The 20,432-nt window shown below is 40.7% G+C and overlaps 2 protein-coding genes across 5 annotated transcripts in view; one reads left to right on the top strand and one right to left on the bottom strand.

The window, feature by feature from the left end:
• Positions 1 to 620, bottom strand: part of LOC100703384 (replication protein A 70 kDa DNA-binding subunit) — a 41,977-nt gene extending 41,357 nt beyond the window's left edge. For both annotated transcript variants that reach the window (XM_003457545.5, XM_013265596.3), the window contains exon 1: positions 467 to 620. In XM_003457545.5, coding sequence (XP_003457593.1) covers positions 467 to 499 — 33 coding nt within the window. In that variant the 5' untranslated portion in view covers positions 500 to 620. The remainder of the gene's footprint in view (positions 1 to 466) is intronic.
• On the top strand, positions 2 to 8,735 carry smyd4 (SET and MYND domain containing 4). Of its 3 annotated transcripts, none has more exons than XM_005462340.3 (10): positions 2 to 175; positions 1,891 to 2,035; positions 2,487 to 2,576; positions 5,643 to 5,817; positions 6,400 to 6,666; positions 6,776 to 6,963; positions 7,630 to 7,777; positions 7,877 to 7,993; positions 8,153 to 8,276; positions 8,544 to 8,735. In XM_005462340.3, the coding sequence occupies exons 1-10, from the start codon at positions 15 to 17 to the stop codon at positions 8,665 to 8,667; spliced, it is 1,539 nt and encodes a 512-aa protein (XP_005462397.1). In that variant the 5' UTR covers positions 2 to 14; the 3' UTR covers positions 8,668 to 8,735. The 3 variants fall into 3 exon arrangements, with proteins under 3 accessions (XP_005462397.1, XP_005462396.1, XP_013121049.1); XM_005462339.3 differs by having other exon boundaries at positions 4,848 to 5,817; XM_013265595.3 differs by lacking the exon at positions 2 to 175 and adding an exon at positions 1,379 to 1,681 and having other exon boundaries at positions 4,848 to 5,817.
• The last annotated feature ends 11,697 nt before the right edge of the window (positions 8,736 to 20,432 follow it).

The raw sequence follows: 20,432 nt of genomic DNA, 5'->3' as shown, positions 1-20,432 counted from the left end.
CAATAATAACACACATGGAGTCGTTAGTTAAAACTGCCCGTTTGTCCTCATTACATATTACAGTGTTGCTAAGGCAAAGTTACAGTGTAATAACCATTGGACAAACTGCCATCTATTCTGTTGCTCATCTGGATGGTGACAAACACGTCAAATATTATCGAAAAACTGTCGAGAGGTAAAATGTCATTATAATCCCAAAATAGACTGTTCTGTTGACCCAGCCTGATTGTTTTTGCTCTTCATCACAAATATTGCTCTTAGGGCTTTTTTTTTTTTTAAATCAACCAGTAACAAAGTTTATTTTTTTAACTGATCTGGTAATGCTACAGCTGATGAACCATTAGGACCAAAGGTAAACATTAGCGCACAGTGCTAGCAGCCTGAAGTAACACCACACCACAATCAAGCTTGAGACACGGAGTCAAAGAGAAAACAGCAGCTCAGTCAGTTTAAGGTTTATGCTTACTTCAACCGCCCCTTTTGTAAGAGGTACGTTCATGTCTCTCGTGTGAAGCTTATCTCAAAGCTTGCAGAGTTTAGCTTTTCTGGTACGTAGCTCCAAAAAAAGCCATGACACTTATCGCGATAGAAGAGAGGCAAACGATACTTTGCCGAGAAGTTAAAAGACCGGAAGTGTCACATTTACGCTTTCAAAATAAACGATAAATTATGCTAGGCTACTGGACATTTACTACTTTGCCAATCTGTTACATTGTATTAATTTGATAGTTTCAGTCTGCAGCTACTGCACTGGTTTAAAAACTAAACATACTACATACATACTACTATATCTGCAGCATTTACCCAAATTGCATTTAGATAATATTGCATAATAACAACGCAACACCCCTTTTACTACAAATAATTAGATAAATAAAACCTATTATTTGTATTTATACAACAAACAGATTCAACAAAGCTGTGAGAACCACTATGTGTGTATTTGTATTATAGCCAGAAATGAATAAAACAAAATTTCAAAGGCGAGGGGCAACAAAACTGAAAAACACCAAAGGTAATCCAACTTGTATGGAGTGTTGTGTTACTACTTTTAAATAGTTGTTTCCAAAACTTGCTTATTTAAATAATGCCCTCACACAGAATTACTACAAATATCAAAAGCATTTGAACATTGTTTCATATGACACATCCGATTCCGGTGCAAAATGTGAAAAGCACCTTGAAAATAGTCACGAAAAGCAATTTTATAACCTCTAAAATGAAACCTAGCTTCAGAATTATTCTTGGATACTACAGAAAAATGTTGTTTTACGACAATGTGATTAGTTTGAATTGTGTCATTATTAACCTAATTAGGAGAATATTTTCCATTTTCACATATAGGATGGTCTTTGCACAGCCACGGGTTTGCAGTTTTGATTTTATTGTGAAAGATAATGCCGGGAACTGTAGTTTGGTCCACTGTAACGTGACAGCTGTGCTGAGAGCGCTGGGAGCTGATGTGAAACTGAATCAAAACAAACCCAAACTACTCTCCGGTCCTGCGGTCCTGTCAGCAGGTTGACGCGATTCTGTCGTAATCCATAATGGATCTGCCGTGCTTTCAGTGGTAAGATCACGTGGCACAGAAGTGGCGCGCTCTCGAGCCCAAACTAAAGGAACAGTTTACGTCCCTGCTTGAAATAGATGACGTTTTCAGATGTGCTCTACGTCTCATGAGGTAAGCACCCAGTTCAGCTGATGTAGTACCAGTGGATTTAAGACAACGAACCTATTTTATTAACCTTACACTGACTGGTAGTTCTGGGGCAGCTGCAACAGCTTGGACCACGTGAACTGGACTTAAGTCCAGGAAAAGTTTTTGAACAATGCTCTGCTTCACCTGTTTTGTTTCTGTGTATTATTAAAGGGTTCTTTGTGTTTTTGTAGACAAGATGATCTGGACTTCTTGCAGCAAGTATCTGCAGCATATTCAGTACAGAAGGATGCAGAGCTAGCAGCCAAATGCAGGGAGAGGGGAAACTCCAGCTTCAAGACTAAAAACTACACTGCAGCTGCTCTGCACTATTCAAAGGTAAATTTAAAACAATATTATATCTTACTCTGGGACTGTAGGCACCCTAGATACGTTAATTCAGTTAAAAAATCCTTTCTTTTAGCAGGAAGAAACCACCGGCAGAACCAAGTTCAGTAAGAGAGTGGCTATATGCTGGAATGGATTGGAGTGATTGGGGGGAAGACAGGACAAAAGACACACTGTGGAATAAAGCCAGAGATTAAAAATAACCAATGATTAAATTCATAGTAGTGTGTAAACACTGAGAGAGTGAAACAATGTGAAATACTAGCTCTGATTTAAGTTAAGTAAGAAATACTAAGCTGGTGACTATTGCTGTTACATCTGAGGTATATCTGGATTTTATTTTGACTCTAAAAGTGTAAGCGTGCCTTTGATATTAAGCACCTTAAACATGAAAACACCACCCACCATAAACCCCTACCTCCACTGTCTCCTGTTATTACAGGGCATCTGTTTTGCTCCCAGTAGTTCGGAGCAGCTGTCTCTGTGCTACGCCAACCGCTCTGCTGCGCTCTACCATCTGCAGCACTACCAGGTGAGTCTGTGCCACCTTCACCATTAAAACCAGCTGTGCTCAGTGGTTGGCTAGTGTTGTCATGGTGTGATCTACAATTGCCTGTAGGAAGCTTGCAGAGAAAAACGTGCTGGTTCAAATCCTCATGCAAATGGTTGATGATTTGCACACAAGACAGCATAAGTGTTCTTTTTTAACAATGTTGAAGACTTTCTTGCTGTGGCCAATAGGAAGGATACCCATGCTCCTCACATCACACCCGTTTCCATCACAGAAGCTTTACCTGGAACCATTTAAGTCACTGTACCTCTGCGGGTGCTTTGCAACCAGGAGCTCATCTTCTATAATGATTTTTTTATGATTTATTAAATAAAAAAATATTGGCCATTATAATATTTTTTAATATCCTATTTCTCAAACTTGTGCCAGGCACTAGGATTAAATCAAAACTGTACAGGGCATTCATTTATCCTACTTACTTTTGAAGCTGTTATAAAACACCTTTGACTGCTAATTCCACACTGTTCTCCCCTCACAAGTCAGGTAAGAGTTTTGAAGCACCAGCTGAGTCCACAGTAACAACCCTGCTCTCCATTACTCGATGTATAATAAGCCTGTATGGTTAGGAAGTGTCTGTGGGATGACATTAATCTGCCAAAAAACAGGAATAAAAAGATTAAAAAAGTTAAAAGTTAAGATGAGCGAAGTTAAAAAACAGTAATTCCTGCAGTTTCTCATGCTTAAGCCTAACATGTCAAATAAGTTATTATCAGTTTATTAAATTTTTAACACCTTCAAATGGGAAGCATGAATTAAATATTCTAGTTTATGAAATTGTGCATGGTTAGCAAAATCTTGATAACTGTCTAAACCTAACCCCGTCTGGTTGGGCTTTAACTCTTTTCTCTAATAACGATGACATTTAACAACCTCCCCTGTACCCTTAATGAGGAGTTTTGACACCTCTGTATATGTCAATAAAGATGTGGTTTGGCAACTATTAGAATAGTTTTCGGGTTTTTCCAAGGGTAGCTCTATAAGCAGAGACCACCCTCACTAATATCTGATGCAAACACAGTCATTTTGTTCTATAAGCAGACCTGACATATGAGAGGAATCACTCAGTTCAGAAAGGGTCCTTAAAAAGTTAAAACAAACCTAGTTAATTATCCTAACCATAATCACTGGGATTATAGGTCTAAACCCGCCGTGGTTTTTAACATTTGTGCCATGAGCCAACAGTAAACCTATCCAACAAGGAAAGAATGCACTGCTCCATATTTCATTCATCCAAGGTTCAGATCGCAGAACAAAATTAACTCTTTTTTTCTTTGACTTCTCTTCTTGGAATCATAGCAGATTGTTTTTCTTCTCCTTCTCTTTCTTTTTCTTCTTCTTCCTCTGCTTCTACTCCTCCTCCTTCCTTTAGGGGTTGCTGCAGCAGATCATCTGTCTCCATCTCAGCCTTTCCCTGACATCCTTTTTCTATCACACCAACCCTCTAAACATCATCCTTCAGTGCAGGCATGAATCTTCTCTGTGGTCTTCCACCTTTTCCTTCTGCGTGCACCATCTTAAACATCCTTATTCCAGTATATGTACACTATTTGTCCAATATATACTCTGTCCCTTGACTAAACAAACTATTTTTGAATCACATTGACTGTCAATCTCGGGTTTAAGTGTGTGGTACAAACTCTCAACATCAGACTTAAAGCAAATCCTAATCACAACCACCACACCAACTCAAATGCTGTCCTCACACTAAAATTCTCTCAAATTCATGTTGGCCTAAATCTAAACTGCTCTTTTCTGAGTCCTCTACATAGACAACAGCAGGTATGATGAGAATAGAGAGCTGTGAATGATGTGTGTGTCAGTGGATTGACTGGACCTTCTTTGACCCCCCTAATTCAGCTGCCTATTCGACAGACAATGTACAGACCATCATTATGATAGCTAGGCTACCTAACCATAGCCAGAGCTGTAACTGGCAGAATCATACTCATATGTAAAACCTTGCAACAGCTTAGCAGGTGTGTGAAATGGGTAAGAATGATAAAAGTGCTTATTTGTGTACCATCTGTATGTAGCATTCACAGCACTGCTTATTGTCCTTAAAAAATGCCTCCAGTATTCCTTTTCTCAGTCTTCTTATGACAGGTTTCTAAGCCTTACCCCTCCGGTTCAGTGCAGAATTCATGAGTTAGTAAAAAGTCTGTCATCTCTATGTTTTGCTCACAGTCTTTGATTTTGTGATTGTTCACGCTCCAGCTTTTCTGTTTTCCTCAGGAATGCCTTGATGACATTGACAGAGCCGTGAAGAATGGCTATCCCTCTCATCTTTTACACAAACTGGAGGACCGCCGCACTCTGTGCTTTACGCATCTCTCTGTACATGAAAAGGGAAGGGAGGATGATCAAAAACCTGCCTCAAACGATTGTAAAGGTTCAGACACAGCAAATTCACCATCTGTTGGGCCTCTCACAGTTGGGATTTGTCCTCAAGTTGTTGTTGACTCCACTGTGGAGAAAGGTCGACACCTGGTGGCTGCAAATAGAATAGCAGCCGGGGAGGTGATTCTCACTGATAGGCCGTACAGCTGTGTCCTCATACCAGGAATGGAGGAGGTGAAAGGGAAGGTGGGACGGTACAGCAGAGACAGCGAAGTGTTGTTTGGAGTGGAGGACAGGCGTTGCCATAGGTGTTTGACTGAAACGCTGAGTCTTGTACCATGTGACGGGTGTAGCTACAGCCGATATTGCTCAACTGCCTGCCAGCAGGAAGCCTGGGAAGAACATCATCGCTGGGAGTGTGCGCTGGGAGCACATCTGATGGCGATGGGTGTTATGTCACAGCTCGCCCTGAGGGTAGCTCTCAAGGCAGGGTTAAAAAACTTCCTACTAGCAAGGGAGCCAATCAGTGACGAGCAAAAGGAGTGTTTTAACAATCACTCAAGTGATCCTTCTATGTCATCCTATGGGGGCTCTTACCTGAATGTGTATAACTTGCTGCATCACCTGAATCACCACAGCCCTGCTCTGCGTTTCATGTGTGCGGTCACCGCGGCAACACTCTACCTGAAGCTCAGCAAGGCAGGACCACCACCTGTATCATGGAGCCATACCCCACAGGGACCAAACAAGGAGGGAGAAGACGCTGATTGGAATGCAGAGCTATGGATGCTGGGAAGTGCAGTTCTACAGCACATCCTACAGCTGAGGTGTAACGCCCAGGCAATAGTCGTGCTGCAAGACACAGGTGACTGCAGGTGCAAAATGTGTTGTTAAGTTGGCTCAGATTGAGTTTAGTTAGAATAAACAGCTGCAGCTGCGTGTCAGAGGCAGAAAAATGAGAAAGAAAATCGTGTTCCCTCTTTGATGAAAGTGATGGATGACACAACTAAAAACGATTCCACTAGCATAAAAGTCGTTTTTTAGCTGCTTCAGGTGTGACGGCACAGCAGACGTTTTCAGAGGAAGATTTACAGTGCGCTCACTTTGCTTTTTTTTCTAACTCAGTGGAACGAAAACAGTAATAAAAAATGTGAGTGAGAATGAAGTTAAAAGAGGAACTGAATGTAAACATGCTTGGATGATGGGACATGTTTACACTGCTTGTTGGGTCAAAAATTCAGTTTCAGGTTATCATAGAAGACCACAGAGGTTTACGTTTAGGATGTCACAACCAGAAAACTTAGGAGATTTTTGCTTCAAAAGGATTTTAAGGATATATAAAACTTTTCTTATTGATTTTTGCAACTGTGAATACTCTGTAGTGTAGACTACGTACGAGGTCCCTTTTTATAATTGCATTTTGTTTCGGCTTTTTTGCATCTCACAGGAGCAACAAACTCACTGGTGCAGTCCAACAGGGAAATTCGCATTGCTACTGCAGTATTCCCGGCTCTTAGTCTTCTGAATCACTCTTGCTGCCCCAACACCAGCCTGGTGTTCAACACTGGAGGCATTATTGAGCCTTCTGGTTCAGCTCTGTCTGCAGACTTCAGTGAGGGTGAAGCTGAATGGAGGCACAAGGCCCAGGGAGTCACGGTAACAGTCAGAGCGGCCAAACTCATCACTCCTGGACAAGAGATCCTGCACTGCTATGGTATGATGTATGGAACATACCGGAACATTTAGATGGATTAGAATCAATATGGTATCATAACCTTGTGTATAAAAGCAATTTTTCACCATTCATTTTATTTTCCCTTCAGGTCCTCATAGCAGCAGGATGGCGACCCAGGAACGCCGTCGTCTTCTGCAAGAGCAGTACTACTTCTTGTGTCAGTGTGAGGCCTGTAGCCAACACCAGCAGGACGTGGAGGAGCCCAGACAGCAGCAGCCAGGCGCTGAGGGCAGAGATCTTGGACTCCTGTGCATCAAGTGCAAAGGATCTCTCAAAGTATGAGATCATTTTTGACTTTTTTCAGGATTAATTCTGGGGGTTACAGTGTTGCAATTGAAAACATGCTGGTTAGTTAATTGTTAATTCTAATTCTCGATGTACGTTTAAATGTCAGAATGTGTGGCTGTGTGTCTCTCTGCGTTAGCCCTGTGATGGACTGGCAACCTGTCTAGGGTGCACCCCTTCTTTCATCCTATGAAAGCTTGAATAGACTCCAGCCCCCTCTGTGACCCTAAATTCGATAAGTGCAGTGGTTTGCCTCACAGCTCACAGGGGTTTGAATCCACTTTCCGACTGGAGGCTTTTTGTGTGGCGTGTCCTTGTGGGTCTTCTCTGGGCACTCTGAATTGCTCCCACAGTCCAAAAACATGTACGGGGTTATTTTGATTTGTGATGTTAAATTGACCATAGGTGTGAATGTGAGTGTGAATCGTTGTCTATTTCTCCCCTGTGACCAAATGACAACTTGTCCAGCGCATGCCAAGCCTCTCGCCCTATGACTGCTGAGATCCAGCCCTCCATGAGCCTGAATTAGATACGAGGGGGGGAAAAACAATGAAAGAATTGTAAAGGAAAGAGATCTGTCAAGTCTTCTGGTCATTTGCCCAATGTCTGTTGACATTTCCATGTTAATCATTTAAAAATACTGTAAATACTTTTCAGAAAAGGAGTGAGGACAGAGAAGCCGGATTTGTATGTTCACTCTCATCCTGCAGTCATTGTATGTCCTTATCTGACGTGAACAACAGGCTGCAGGAGATCAGGGTTAACCTGGAGAAGGCTGTGGAACTCATGGAGACAGACAGGCCAGGTGCTTGTAAAAAAATAAATTAAAAAATAAACATCCAAATCTAGTCAAATATAGAAATACATCACTGTCATGTTATTCTTCTCTTCTACCCTCCCCCAGGTGAGGCCCTAAGACTGCTAAAAAAGACTCTGTGTCAGTCTGGTGTCATCCTTGCAGAGACACACCCACTACAGGGGGAGCTAGCTGATGCCACAGCCAGAGCTTATGCTTCTATGGGTACGCATAATAATGATGTGGAGTATTTGCATATGAGCTGTGTGGTTAATGGTGTTTGTGTTTTTAACACCCTGAGGAGTAAAAAAAACTCCAAAAAGCATCTGTGCATATTCTTTGGAGTGTTCTTACTGCTTTGTTTGTGTTCTGCTGTTTCTGTAGGTGACTGGAATAATGCAGCATCCCATCTGGAGCGAAGCACTGTAGCCATTGCCTCCCAGTTTGGAAAAGAAAGCGTTGAACTGGGTCGACAACTCTTCAAATTAGCACAGCTACACTTCAACAGGTGAGAAAAGTTGTGCAGAGAGTGGGGAGAAAAAAATTTCAGGTTGCTTTCCTTCTTTTTTAGTGTCTTGTGCTAAATGTGCAGTCACACTGCAGCTGTCAGAGTAATTGCCTAAACTCGGAATACTTGGTTTAATAAGACGACAAACCGTACCTGAGCCAGGTGCCTAAAGCTTTACAGTCTCATAACTTCTACAATGTTCTGTTTTTGACTGTCTTTATTTGTAGAAATAACAACCTTTGGGTTATTTTCCTCTCCTTCTCCCAGTGGTTCCCGAGGGCCGGCTCTCTCCGTCATTCCCAAGGTCAGGCGACTTCTCTGCCTTCACTGCGGTCCACACTGCCATGAATTACAGGAGCTGAAGGCCATGGAGGACTGCTTACAAGGGTAGTTTTCAAAAAAAGCAAACTATAATTAGCTTTGTACTTTGTGAAGCTCATTAAAATATGAGAAATTTCATGATTGTAGGCCTTGTTTGTTTTGTGTCTTTAAAAAGCTGTTACATTAGGGGTAACATATAGTCTTTTTTTTTAAGTTCTTGTTTTTACAAAGCCTATAAAGAAGAAATTATATTATAGCACTGTAGTGCTGTACATACCCTCAGCTATGCTACAAATATAGGTAACCGTCTGACCTTTAGATGGCAGCAATTGTCCAGTGACTAATTCAATTTCATGCTTGAATGACTGGAAAGTAAGATGTAGCTTCTACTCCTGAACCTACAGTACATGGCCCATGTCCTCCAAGACCTTCAGCTTAAAAGTCTTTATAGGACCATTAAGGCGTGATGTTCAGGTGTTGGAGTGTTTTTCCTCTCTGTCAGTAATCAATTAAAAGCCTTGCATGTAAGCGATGAAGTACAAAGACTAGTGTACCACAACAGTGAAAAAATAAGGGTTCAGGTCACAGTAAGCTCTGATGTAAAGGTTCATTAGCTTTTAGAAAGGAGCGGAAGCTCATGTTGGGCAAAGACAATAAAATCCTGATCACAGCTGGAAGTCCCGAGGCATGTGCCAGTTAAAACCTCACAAGTGTCTGGAGGGCAGCCAATCTGACAGATGTGGAGATGTGCGTACACGTCAAGGTCAAGACAAAACTCTGGTGAGGCAGCTGGTGAAAGAAGCTGAGGAGCAGTGAACTCCTCAGTGAACTCAGAATGGTCCATGGGGCAGATTCCTGCTGATGATTGTAGGAAGAAGGTTGAACAAGGAGCAAATAAAGTTAAGTCTGAATAACGTCTTCGCTCAGGTCAACTTTTAAGTCTCTCTAAAAACTCTGTGGAAAACTGAGACTGTAGATGAAATTCTTTTCAACATCTATTAATGTGCTGATTTTTAAAAAAATCAGATCTGTATTCTATAACACATTAGAAAGTGGTTAGAAATTTCTTATCACGATATTCCAGAATGAAAAATGTCCATCAGGATATCACAGAGCACAAAGTAACATTAATAATATCGAGCTGTCCAAATCCACTAGATGGTTAATTTACTGGAAAGTAAACCAAAAAGTCTGACGACCATCAGAAACGTCAGTGACTAAAACTTGTGACTTCCTGAAAGGAGCCAAAAGATTCACTCTACTTATCAAATTCAAATATACTGCCCAACAGAAAATCAGTGTTGCAAACAGAAACCGATGTCTGCAAAATCAATTTTCGATGGCTTTCCTTATTTTTTTGTTATAAATGATGTCACACAGCAGCCAATCTGAAAGATGTTGTCATACAACAGAAGTCTAGACTGCCTGGCCTTAATGAGTGAATGAAATATTAAACCACATCTATACAGTGCCCTTATGTGAACAAAAAAAAGCACACTAAGGTTATGGTCAATGATTCAAAACACATTAGCCAGTACATCTCTGAATGGCTCAAAAAAACTAATTGGAGATAAAGTATCAGAATTTCAGGAGCGGGACCACGCTTCCAAACATGCTCCTTCCATTTCTTATCTATATATGTTCCCCCAGTTCTACAAGCTGTTCATTCTGGTTTACGTGTCCCACCCACCTTCCCCTTTTCAATTCTTTAACTTCTTCACTTCTATTTAGTACATGGGGATCTGCTAGGCCTGGGAGCCGCTGCCAGTCCCTTTGGAGGCCTTCCCCAAACCGCAGCTTAATTCATGTCATTCATTATCTACTAAAATGCTGTCAAACCTAAAATGAGGACGTGGGCCCAGCTAGTGAAATGAAGGTTTTTGACTGGCCTAGTTAAAGCATGAACTAAAATCTAATTGAGATGCTTTGGCATGACCTTAAATCTGCAAAAAAATACTTTTGAAATTACTGTGTGGGTGTTATGCCAGTCACATCGATACATCTATCCACATCTATACTAAACAGTCAAAAACATTTACAAGAAACCTTTTGACAAAATAATTATGAGATTTTTAGTCATGCTAAATTTCAGTGTTTAGCCAATCAAGTGGGAATTATTTTAATCGCTTATTTTTAAATGACATTAATTTAGTATTCTCACTCTCTGGTCAAATGTCTGGAAAAACATGTCTCTTTGTATGTTTTGTCCTCTTATAAGCTAATGTAAACTGAGATATTGTTAAAAGGCAAATATTGTCAGTGATTGTAGCTTTAACACAGCTTATAGGCTTCAGAAAGAAGATAATGGAGTACATAATAGGAGATTTACACTAATGCAGCTCGAAATCCCCTACATCAGAGATAACAGAGTTTTCATAATAATCTTACATATAATTCAGCTATGCATCTTGAATAGTAAAATCTAGAGATAGTCTTCTTTGTTACCCAAAGAAAGATGTATTAAAAGGGCCAAATTTGTCTTATTTGTAACTGTAGACATATCATCAAATACCTCAGGTCCCCATTGTTGCATCTGTGTTTACATTTCCAAATGGGAAATTCTTTGAATTTGTTTGTTGCTTCTTCTGCATTTGTAAGATAAGCTGTGTGTACATCACTATCAATAGGAGCTGAAAGAGACATGCAAGCCCATGTCCAAAACGAATCACATGAGCAAGGTAAATATTTTTCAGGTAGGGGGTGAAAAGGAGCACAAGAAAGACAAACACAATCAGCATGAAAAGGTCTGCAGATGTCTGCCGGCTGTTGCAGTATCAGATAGTGGATTTGTTATTTTCACTGTGCAGTGCCATTTGAGCCCATTTCCACAGGCTGCGATCTTATCAGATGTTTTCCTACATAATGCAATCAAAAATGGACAGACCACAGACAAAAAGCTGTGCCGTGTATATTCGGTGATATCTCTTAACAGTCTGACAGAGCCACTACCAGCTGAGACAGCCTGACTCATCTCTCCAAGTTACAACCATACAGCTTTTCAGTTGTAGGCAGAAGTTTACATACACTCACATGTAGATCAACCACTCTTCTTGGTAGAATAAAGTTCATTTAAAGTGGTTGGTTTCCTGGCATGGACCTGGCTATTAAGCATAATCCACAAATTTTCAATACAGTTGAGGTCAGGGCTTTGGGAAAACCATTCCATAAGTTTAATGCTAGACTGATTTATTTATTCCAAAACCAGTTTTGATTAACATGTTTGTGATCATTGTCCTGTTTGAACACTCAACTCTGTACCTGTTTTAATTGTCTAGCTGTTCATTTGAGATTAATTTGAAGAGATTGTAATCCTCCTCCTTCATTGTTCCCTCTACTTTGTGCAAGACCCAGAACATGATGCTACCACCACCACCGTGCTTGACAGCTGGTACAGTGTTCTTAGGTTTGAAAGCGTCACCTTTACGCCTCTAAACATACATCTTGGCATTAGGGCCAGATAGCTTAATCTTTGTCCTGCTGGACCATAAAACTTGTCTCCAGAAGGAATTGGCTTTTCCACGTTCACCGCTGCAAATGTCTGTGAGCTTGAAAGTGTTGATTTTGGAGCAAAAGCTATTTTTTTCGTCTGTACCCTCTCAGTCCATGGCGATGTAAAACTCTCTTCACTGTGGACAGTGACGCTGGTGTTCCAGCAGTTTCCAGTTTATGACAGACTTGAACCCTGGTAGTTCCTGGGTTGTCTTTTAACATCCTTATAAATTTCCACTTATCTGAGGGTTGCTGTTTGATCTAATGATCTTGGAATCTGCCATTGTTAAGAAATGCCTCTAAGAGACTTTTTAAGAGATCTGTCTCTTTCTCCTGTCAGGTTTACTGGTTTTCCCCTCATTAAATCCAGGAATTGGTATGATCACAAGCCAGACAGCAACCTAATGCAACTGCCCAAGCATACAAAGAGCACAATGGACTGGGTCAATGCTCAAAATCATAGGAGCAGGAGTATTTCAGCAGTTTTATATATTCCATAAATTATCATAAAAAGAGTATGTAATAGTCTAAAACCATTGGAGCAATGTGGTGATTTAAATTACAATGTGGGAAAGCAGAAGCACCAAAAACAAAAATCACATGTAGGCCCACAAGTGAACTTGACGCTTCATTCTCAGCTTCAGTCTCTGGGGTTATTTTTTCAGACACTACGTAACCTCCCCTGAACCGTAGCAAATGCTCTAATTTGAGTTTGCAGTGCTTACCCTTCCAAAAGCAGGGTCGATGCCCAATAAAATCCCATTAATCCAGCCAATGTCAGCCTATCCCAACTGACACTGGATGAGAGGTGGGGCACTTGGACAGATAGGTATTCCATTACAGAGCCAGTACTCAAATATTTTTGAGCTGGTTTGAAGTTTGTGATCAGAATGGATGTGAATAATCTAATCAACCCCCGCTCCCTTTCCTCTTATTAATCAGCCTTCAGTTTTAACTTGCAGATGCTGGCCCCTTTGGAGAGCCTGATGTTCACACTGCCACATCCTAACACGAGCCACTCACTACTCACTCTGAAACTCCGAACCTCTCCAGTGTCGCCGTCTGCCTTTAAGCGGGTTTGTTCCTTCAGTCTTCAATGCTCCATCTATCATCCTCTCTCTACAGCAGAGGAAATTTGATGCATGATGCAGATGATGGTAATTTGGCCGGGCTCATGTAAAAATAAAATTTCCATCACTCTCTCAAGGTTATTATCAACTAATATGAAAATGGCTGACAGTAAATCATAGTCTCGATCAAGACTGAATGTTAAGTACAATGATGATGCATTGGAACCAGTTCTGTTGGGCCAAAAATAGAAACATTCATTAGTTATTGCTTGTTTTGCAGGCTACCATCTCAGCATCCAAAATCATTGTTAGATGTAGAGAGAGAGAGCGCTTGTGGGCTGAATAAGAATCACGAGCTGTGGATAGAGGAGAGGCTAAATTTGGCACATATGCATTAGAGGTGTTCACACTACAGGACAAGGTGAGGGTGAGCTTAGCCAGCAGACCCACCGGCAATCGCTCTCCCAAACAGCCTGTTCACCTTGCCGGAACTCAGTCACACACTTATGAGTAAGCAGCTCGACACATACAAGGTTAGGCTTTGATTGACACTTCAATCTGCGGGCTGTATGACTCTGGGGATGTCAGTGTTGGTCTGTAAATGAATTGCTTTGGTCCTGCTTAGGATCACCATTATTAAACTGTTATCATAATATCATTGCTCCAAGCACAGCCTCACAGAGCTGCACACATGGATGAAGACTCTTGCTGCTGCTTCTTTATTTTTCAACATTTCTGGAGGGTAAAATGTACCTTCTGGCTGCTTCTGAGTTCCTAAACAGGTGATAATCTCATATTTACACCTGTAAAGTATTATTTAGCACAATTTGGGTTTCACTGCCATCACATTATCCTAATAAGAGGAGCTGCTGTTGACGAACTTCATGATTGAAGGCTTTTTTCCCGTCCCCCGACTGCTGTCTGCTCTCTTGTTATGATGTTCCCAGATATGAAAGCTGAATATTGCTGACATTATTCATCCACCTCCAGGGAACAATAAGGCGTGCAACATACTTCGAACCTCAAAAAGCAAATAAAAAATATTGAGGAGAAAGTCGCCCTTGGGGAAATTTATTTATTTACTTAGTTTATATTCTGTGGTGTCAGCATACTCCTCTGCCACCTGGGGCTCTAAATATGTTAAGTGAAAAATATAGGGCCATCAACTCGTTTTTTCTCCCCCCGATTTTTTTTATAACTGCCATAAAAATATATTCATCTGACAAGCCAAGAAGGTTTATTTCGTGTGTTTGATGAAACTGAAGTTTGGCAGAGTCAGCTTGACGTTCTGAAACTTTCTCACATAAAACTGTAATCTATCTTGTCATAGGGGTAAAAAGCTAAGAATAGGTCCCCTCTCTCTTCTCGCCAGATAAAAGTAATGACCTCTCCTTTTTAATTTGCCTCACTATAATAAATGTAAAATAATCTCCCCCTCCCCCTTGTCAGCCTCCTCCTTTTTTTCCTTTCCTTTTTTTCTTTCTTGTGAACGTCCCGCTCTGTTCCCGGCTGTAATGGCATGAGTATTTTCAGCACCGTGGAGGAGCATGAATGGATGATGAAGCCATTTACCTCAGTGACTGCTCATGCTCCTCATTCATCAGTCTACCCTTCTTGTAATGTAAAGCGATCTGTTATTGCACTTGATAGGGAAATTTCCTTTCCATTTTTCTCCCTTCACAAGATGAGAATGGGGTCAGAGAAGGTAGAAGTTTGGTGTCATGTTCAAGGGCACCCAACTCTAGAGGGAAAAATGTATATAACTGGTCACTGTGCTGGAATTATTCCTATAATAATCCCTCCACCCCTAAAAAAAACCCAAACATTTAATTTGATTTAATTGCTTGACTGATTACTACCAAGGCAACAGTGTTGTCCAGTGAAATGCTTTGATTCAGAGAGAAAGCACAAAGTGTACTCAAAATTTCAAGGAACTTTAAGCAGCTGGACACAGTGGTTATAGCAACTTAATCAACATTGGGCAAGTCAACTTCTAAGGGGACACAAGCCCTTCTACCAAGCTTGAAACTTAATATTTGATATGAAAACCTTTATTCTTCAACACAGCCTGAACTCTCTTAGGCATTGTTTCTTGTAATTTCTTTAAGTAGTCTTTAGGAATCGTTTTTCAGGCTTCCAAACCATGACAGAGCCTCCACTGTTAACCTTCACAGATGGCTGTAGATGCTCACTGTTGTACCTCTCTCATGGCCTCTATACATATTGGGAACAATTTGAACCAAAAACATCAAATCCAGATTCATCACTCTTTTTATGCTTGAATGATTCATAGGTAAGTGTGGCTTAACAATGAAAGATGACTCAAGAGTTTTTACTGTTCGTCTTTAAAACGAAACTTCAGTGAAACAAAAACACAAACAGATAAGTCCTCTGCAGAATATTAAGTGGCAGGAAATATAAATAAATAATGTCTCTCTGAATGTACAGTATTTGAATAAATGTCCTTTTGTGTCTATTAACTTTTGCTGAACACCACGCCTCACCATCCAGCAGACCTCACATCACACGTCTCACTACCTATACGAACATTAATTATTGAATAAATGAGAGGCCAAAGCGCTGGCTGTGATCCTGCTGTCCAGAGTGCACAGCAGCACAGCAGCTATTTGCCCCTGGAAAGTTCGCCATGACTGTGGACAGAAGTGATGAGCAGCACTGCTGATGGATTGAGGGTACTGTGAGTGTGATTGAACAGTCCTGCCAAGCATAAATATTGTCTCTGACTTTGCCCATTGAGGACAGCCCGATGACAGGAATTGTTTTATCGAGAGATGTTGAAAGAGCGATGCCAGGCCACACTCACTACATAAACTTGCACTCTGAAACAACTGTTGCTCTAGTAGCTCTTTATTAGTTATCGTATTTTACCGCATTTGGAAAACCCAGTGTAAGTATGTAAAGATGAAGTAATGAACACGTCGCTCAACTGACCAATAACCTTTGAGAAGTCTAGACACTTGAACTCTTAACTTTAACCAAACGCTGACCTTGTTAATCCTCACCTCAAGGATTAAAGTTAAACTCGTTTAACATTTAATACTTAAACTCTTATCGCAGTGTTGCATAATCTCAGAGGAACAGCCACATGGCTACAAGTTGAGAAGTTGCACTATTGTATTTGAAATAAGAGGCGAAAAAATGAATGAACGTAGAACACAGAAGAATAACAACACAAAGTAAGGCTCAGTATTGTTCTGAAACAGGATCAACAAGCACTTTGACTGATTAACCCCATCTAACAAGACTGGCAGCATGCTGGTGTCATGCCCTGACTCGGGCAGCTCATTCACTTTCCAAGGTGTCCTGATACGCTTCACCCCTCAGCAGGAGTGTCTGAATTGCCTCGAGGGCCTCAGTATCATCGCTCAACAGCCAGAAGGACAAACAGCGGTCACCTGAACATCAGATATCAAGCGTTTTGTAATTCAATCTAAACAGAGGCATTGCAAGCCAAGTATCCATATCATTTGTTTGTTATGTGATCTTGGGAAACTCATTGTTCATTATGGACCAGGAAGATGTGTAAACTAATCCGAATCCCAACCAGGTGCTGAAGGAGTTATTATTCTGTAGTCATTTTTGAATGATTTTGGGTTGAACATATAAAAGAGCATTATGAAAGTTACAGATAATTTATTACTACAGATAACACCAGATGACCTGCTACTATTTTTGTTTTTTGCATTCAGGGCCACAGACATTGTGTAATGTCATAATAACCCCAGAGGGCTCTTGGGTGTCTCTAATGCACTTTGCAACTTAATCTTAATATGTTCTTGAGAGGTCAAGTATCTGCATCAGTTGTTACTTGATCGTTGAGAAATCAGTGTTCGTGAGCTTGAAAGAGTCTGATCGTAGGCACTCCCTGTAACTATTAATTTCCAGATCATATTGCCTCCACACTTCAAATCTTGAAGTGCAGAGTTAATGTGATACCTCACATGAAAGTAAATACTTTCAGAGAGCACTGTGATGTGAATAATGTGGATCCCTGAGCTTTATTAAGATTCTTTACATGCAAACTTGAAATGGAATAATTCACCTTTCACTCTAAATATCTGTTGAGATAGTAATGTTGTAAATTAAATATAATGTCTTCTGAAAAAAATAGTGCTCTATGGCAGCTGGCATAGGCTCTAACTACCTCGTGACCCTGAATTGGATTAGCAGAAGAGAATGGATTCAAATATTGCATGATGTAATTCAAGTAAAAAACAAATAAATAAAACAAATTACAAGTGTCATCACCTTCGCATTTATCTAACTTTTAATATTATACCTTACATTGTTTTTCATTTTTTCTCACTATTAGTGTGTTTACCTTCCCAAGATGAATGTTTTTATGCTCCTTTCATGAACCCCTTTCATTTTCTACTGCTTTTATGCTGCTCTGTATTATTCTAAGTGTAAAGTAATACTGTTCTCATATAAATGACCCTACATACTTTACTTAATGTATTTGTAAAGTCCCATAAATCAACAAAGAGACCCTGTCTGTATGTATTATACATATCTAATATGAACTTAGTGTTCATTGTATTTTCCCACTTTGGACACACAGTGTTATCACCAGCCACGGCTCACTCCTCACCCCAAGTGACTAACTTTGTTTGGCCGATTGTACCTGTCTGGCTACAGCTCGCTCCATTACAAGTCTAAATGACTAATTAATGGTCCTGGGACAGGTGACACCAGCTCCTCAAGATCCATTTACACTCCCATCGCCTCGGGGTTCTCACTGGATGCCGCTGCACTTCTTCGCTTCTCCCTTCCATCCATCTTCTCCTCCTCCCCCCAGGCCCTCTGCTCATCTCTTATTCATCCAGAGGTGGAGTACTGTTTAAGGAGCAGGTCTGCGGAGAGACTGATGGACAGATTGAGAGGCAGGTGGAGCGCAGAAAGAGAGGTGCAGACTCCATTTGAGATGGGAGGGAGAGCGAGATAGAAAGAAAAAAGGCGAGGTGGGTGATATGTGACTATCTTCACAGGAGGGGAGATAGATTAACCCTGAACTCCACCTGCCTCTGGGCGCAGCAGAGTTTTGTGTTGGGCCAGACAGATAGTATAAAACCCTGTGTGTGGGTTTAAACTGCATTATTCACAGTTGCTACAAAGTCCTTCAACTTCTTACCCCAGCTGCTTTTTAAAGTGATGGACAATATCAAGCGTCCACGCTACAGGGCAAGGACAAAGATTAAATAAGATTTTAAATGGAACTGCCGTTACCCAGGAGCATTGCGGTTGTACCACAGTACATAATCTGGCACCTGCATCTGTGGCCAGCAGCAGTGCAAAGCAGTGAATGCTCCTAACCAGTAATGATCTTGTACAGCAGTGTGCAAACCTCCCTGTGCTCCTCACTTTCATAGCTAACAGAGTTAGGCCTATAAGATTAAGGTTATATTTACTGGTTTGTCATTTTCATGCTAACTTACTAATGAACATCCATCAAAGAAAGAAAGAGTGAGAAGAGAAGCTGCACACTGTGAAAGAGAAAAGAGAAAAGCCATTTAGTGAATAAACAAATGTCTTATCGAAGGTTATAATTTAATAAGATCCTAAAATGTAACATTAAAGTGGGAGAAATTGGAAAAAGGGATATTTTGGATAAAAGAATTTTTGATGCAACAAAAAGAGATCTAAGAGAGAGCAATGTCATTGTTGTTTTATTAACAAACACATACTAGACAAGAAAATGCCTAGACTTTTGTAAGAAATAAGTTAACACAGACAAGGTGACGATTTGGATTGGATACTCTATGTGGGCTGATTGTATTTACTCTCACAAAGGCCCATTTTGAACCAGGAGATTTTAAGCAACATAATAGTTTTATAGTTGCATCTTCTCACAGTATCCTCTCTCCGCGTGTTGCCAGAGAGATGATCAAGGTGCAGGTAATGTCTTTGATGTGATGAGACGATGTGTTGAGTCATGATAGGAAAACTAAGCACCTAACACCAACTGATACCCTCAGGCTTAGAGGACTGTTTTTACAGTGCTCACCTGCTGTAGATACACACACTTGTGTCCTTTACTTGGCTTGTTTGGATAATATCTAATTATGAGTAAGTCTGGCATGTGTCAGTCATGTGCCAGCTGGAGGGAGGATGAAGGAAAGATCAGGTTGGCTCTTAACTCAAGGTTAATGAATGACGGATGATGCAGCAGGGATGAAGGAGAAACCCAAAATGAGAATGTAAATGTAGGAACCGTTTGAAGCGAATAAACAGAGCAATTCAAGATCATAAAAAGTATTCAGTCACCAATGCATGTAATCAAATGTAATTGCAGCATGTGCAGTGGTTTGCATAATGCATATACACAACAGCAGTAATTGTTGTGTGTATGCATACACACAACAGCAGTAAGCTTCTGCTAATTTGGCATGTGCACCGGGCCTGTCAGAAATAATGACACACCTGAGGATTGGACGAAAACTGGTCACTCACCCTCAAGTTTACAGATACACACACACACTCTTACTGTAGTCAGGAGATAGGGATGGGCAGCCTTGAGAAAATCAATTACGAGGTTCAGTGTCAAATTAAAGAGCATGGTGAGGGCACCGTATCCCGGCAGCAGCCTGTGAACAGCAGCCACCACTAAATCAGCTCTCAGCTCTGGCAGATAGAGTGGACACCCAGGTTGTGGAGGAAGCAAAGAGATCTTGAGAGGATAAGAGGAGGACTGAACAGATGTCCTTGTGTGTTTGGAGGAGGAAATACTGTCTGCTATGTTTTAAAAAACAACCTGACATTAATTTCTGCTTATCAGCAGCAACAGCAGTAAGACCATTTTCCAACATTTGTTATCTCATTGTGTCCTGTTGTTTCTGTGTCTCAGTTTCTTGTTCTTCCTCTCCCTCTGTCTATATTTACATCCCCACCATAACCATTTGTGTCCATTTGTTGCTGATGGAGCGCTCTTGAGAATGACAGCGCACTGCAATCAGCTCCAGACTCCCCCCGGTGCCATGGTCTCTGTGATAAGCACCAGTCTTCCGACTGTCCTTAAATGAACAATTCGTAATTTAGTGAAATCACAAATTGAGAATCTAATTTTCTTGCCAGGTTTGAGGAAAGATCAATACCAATTTCATACTGAATTTTATTTACTTAGGGGGAAAAAACATTCATAATCAATAAATTGTATTTACACTAACACAATTTCTATGCAGATGCTTTTGCTCAGATAATTTGATTTACTTTTAGCCTGGATTTTTTTTTTTTTTTTTTCATGAGCTGGTACTATTTC

Source organism: Oreochromis niloticus, linkage group LG10, assembly GCF_001858045.2.
Source record: "Oreochromis niloticus isolate F11D_XX linkage group LG10, O_niloticus_UMD_NMBU, whole genome shotgun sequence".
Taxonomy (NCBI): Eukaryota; Metazoa; Chordata; class Actinopteri; order Cichliformes; family Cichlidae; genus Oreochromis; species Oreochromis niloticus.
Note: the sequence above shows the minus strand (reverse complement) of the source record. Positions and strands in the feature narration are given on the sequence as shown.

Coding starts and splice junctions, on each gene's coding strand:
- smyd4 (XM_005462339.3), top strand. CDS start 15: ATGGAGTCGTTAGTTAAAACTGCCCGTTTGTCCTCATTACATATTACA. Junction 2,036..2,486: donor CTGCTCTGCACTATTCAAAG/GTAAATTTAAAA, acceptor CTGTTATTACAG/GGCATCTGTTTTGCTCCCAG. Junction 8,277..8,543: donor GCACAGCTACACTTCAACAG/GTGAGAAAAGTT, acceptor TCCTTCTCCCAG/TGGTTCCCGAGGGCCGGCTC.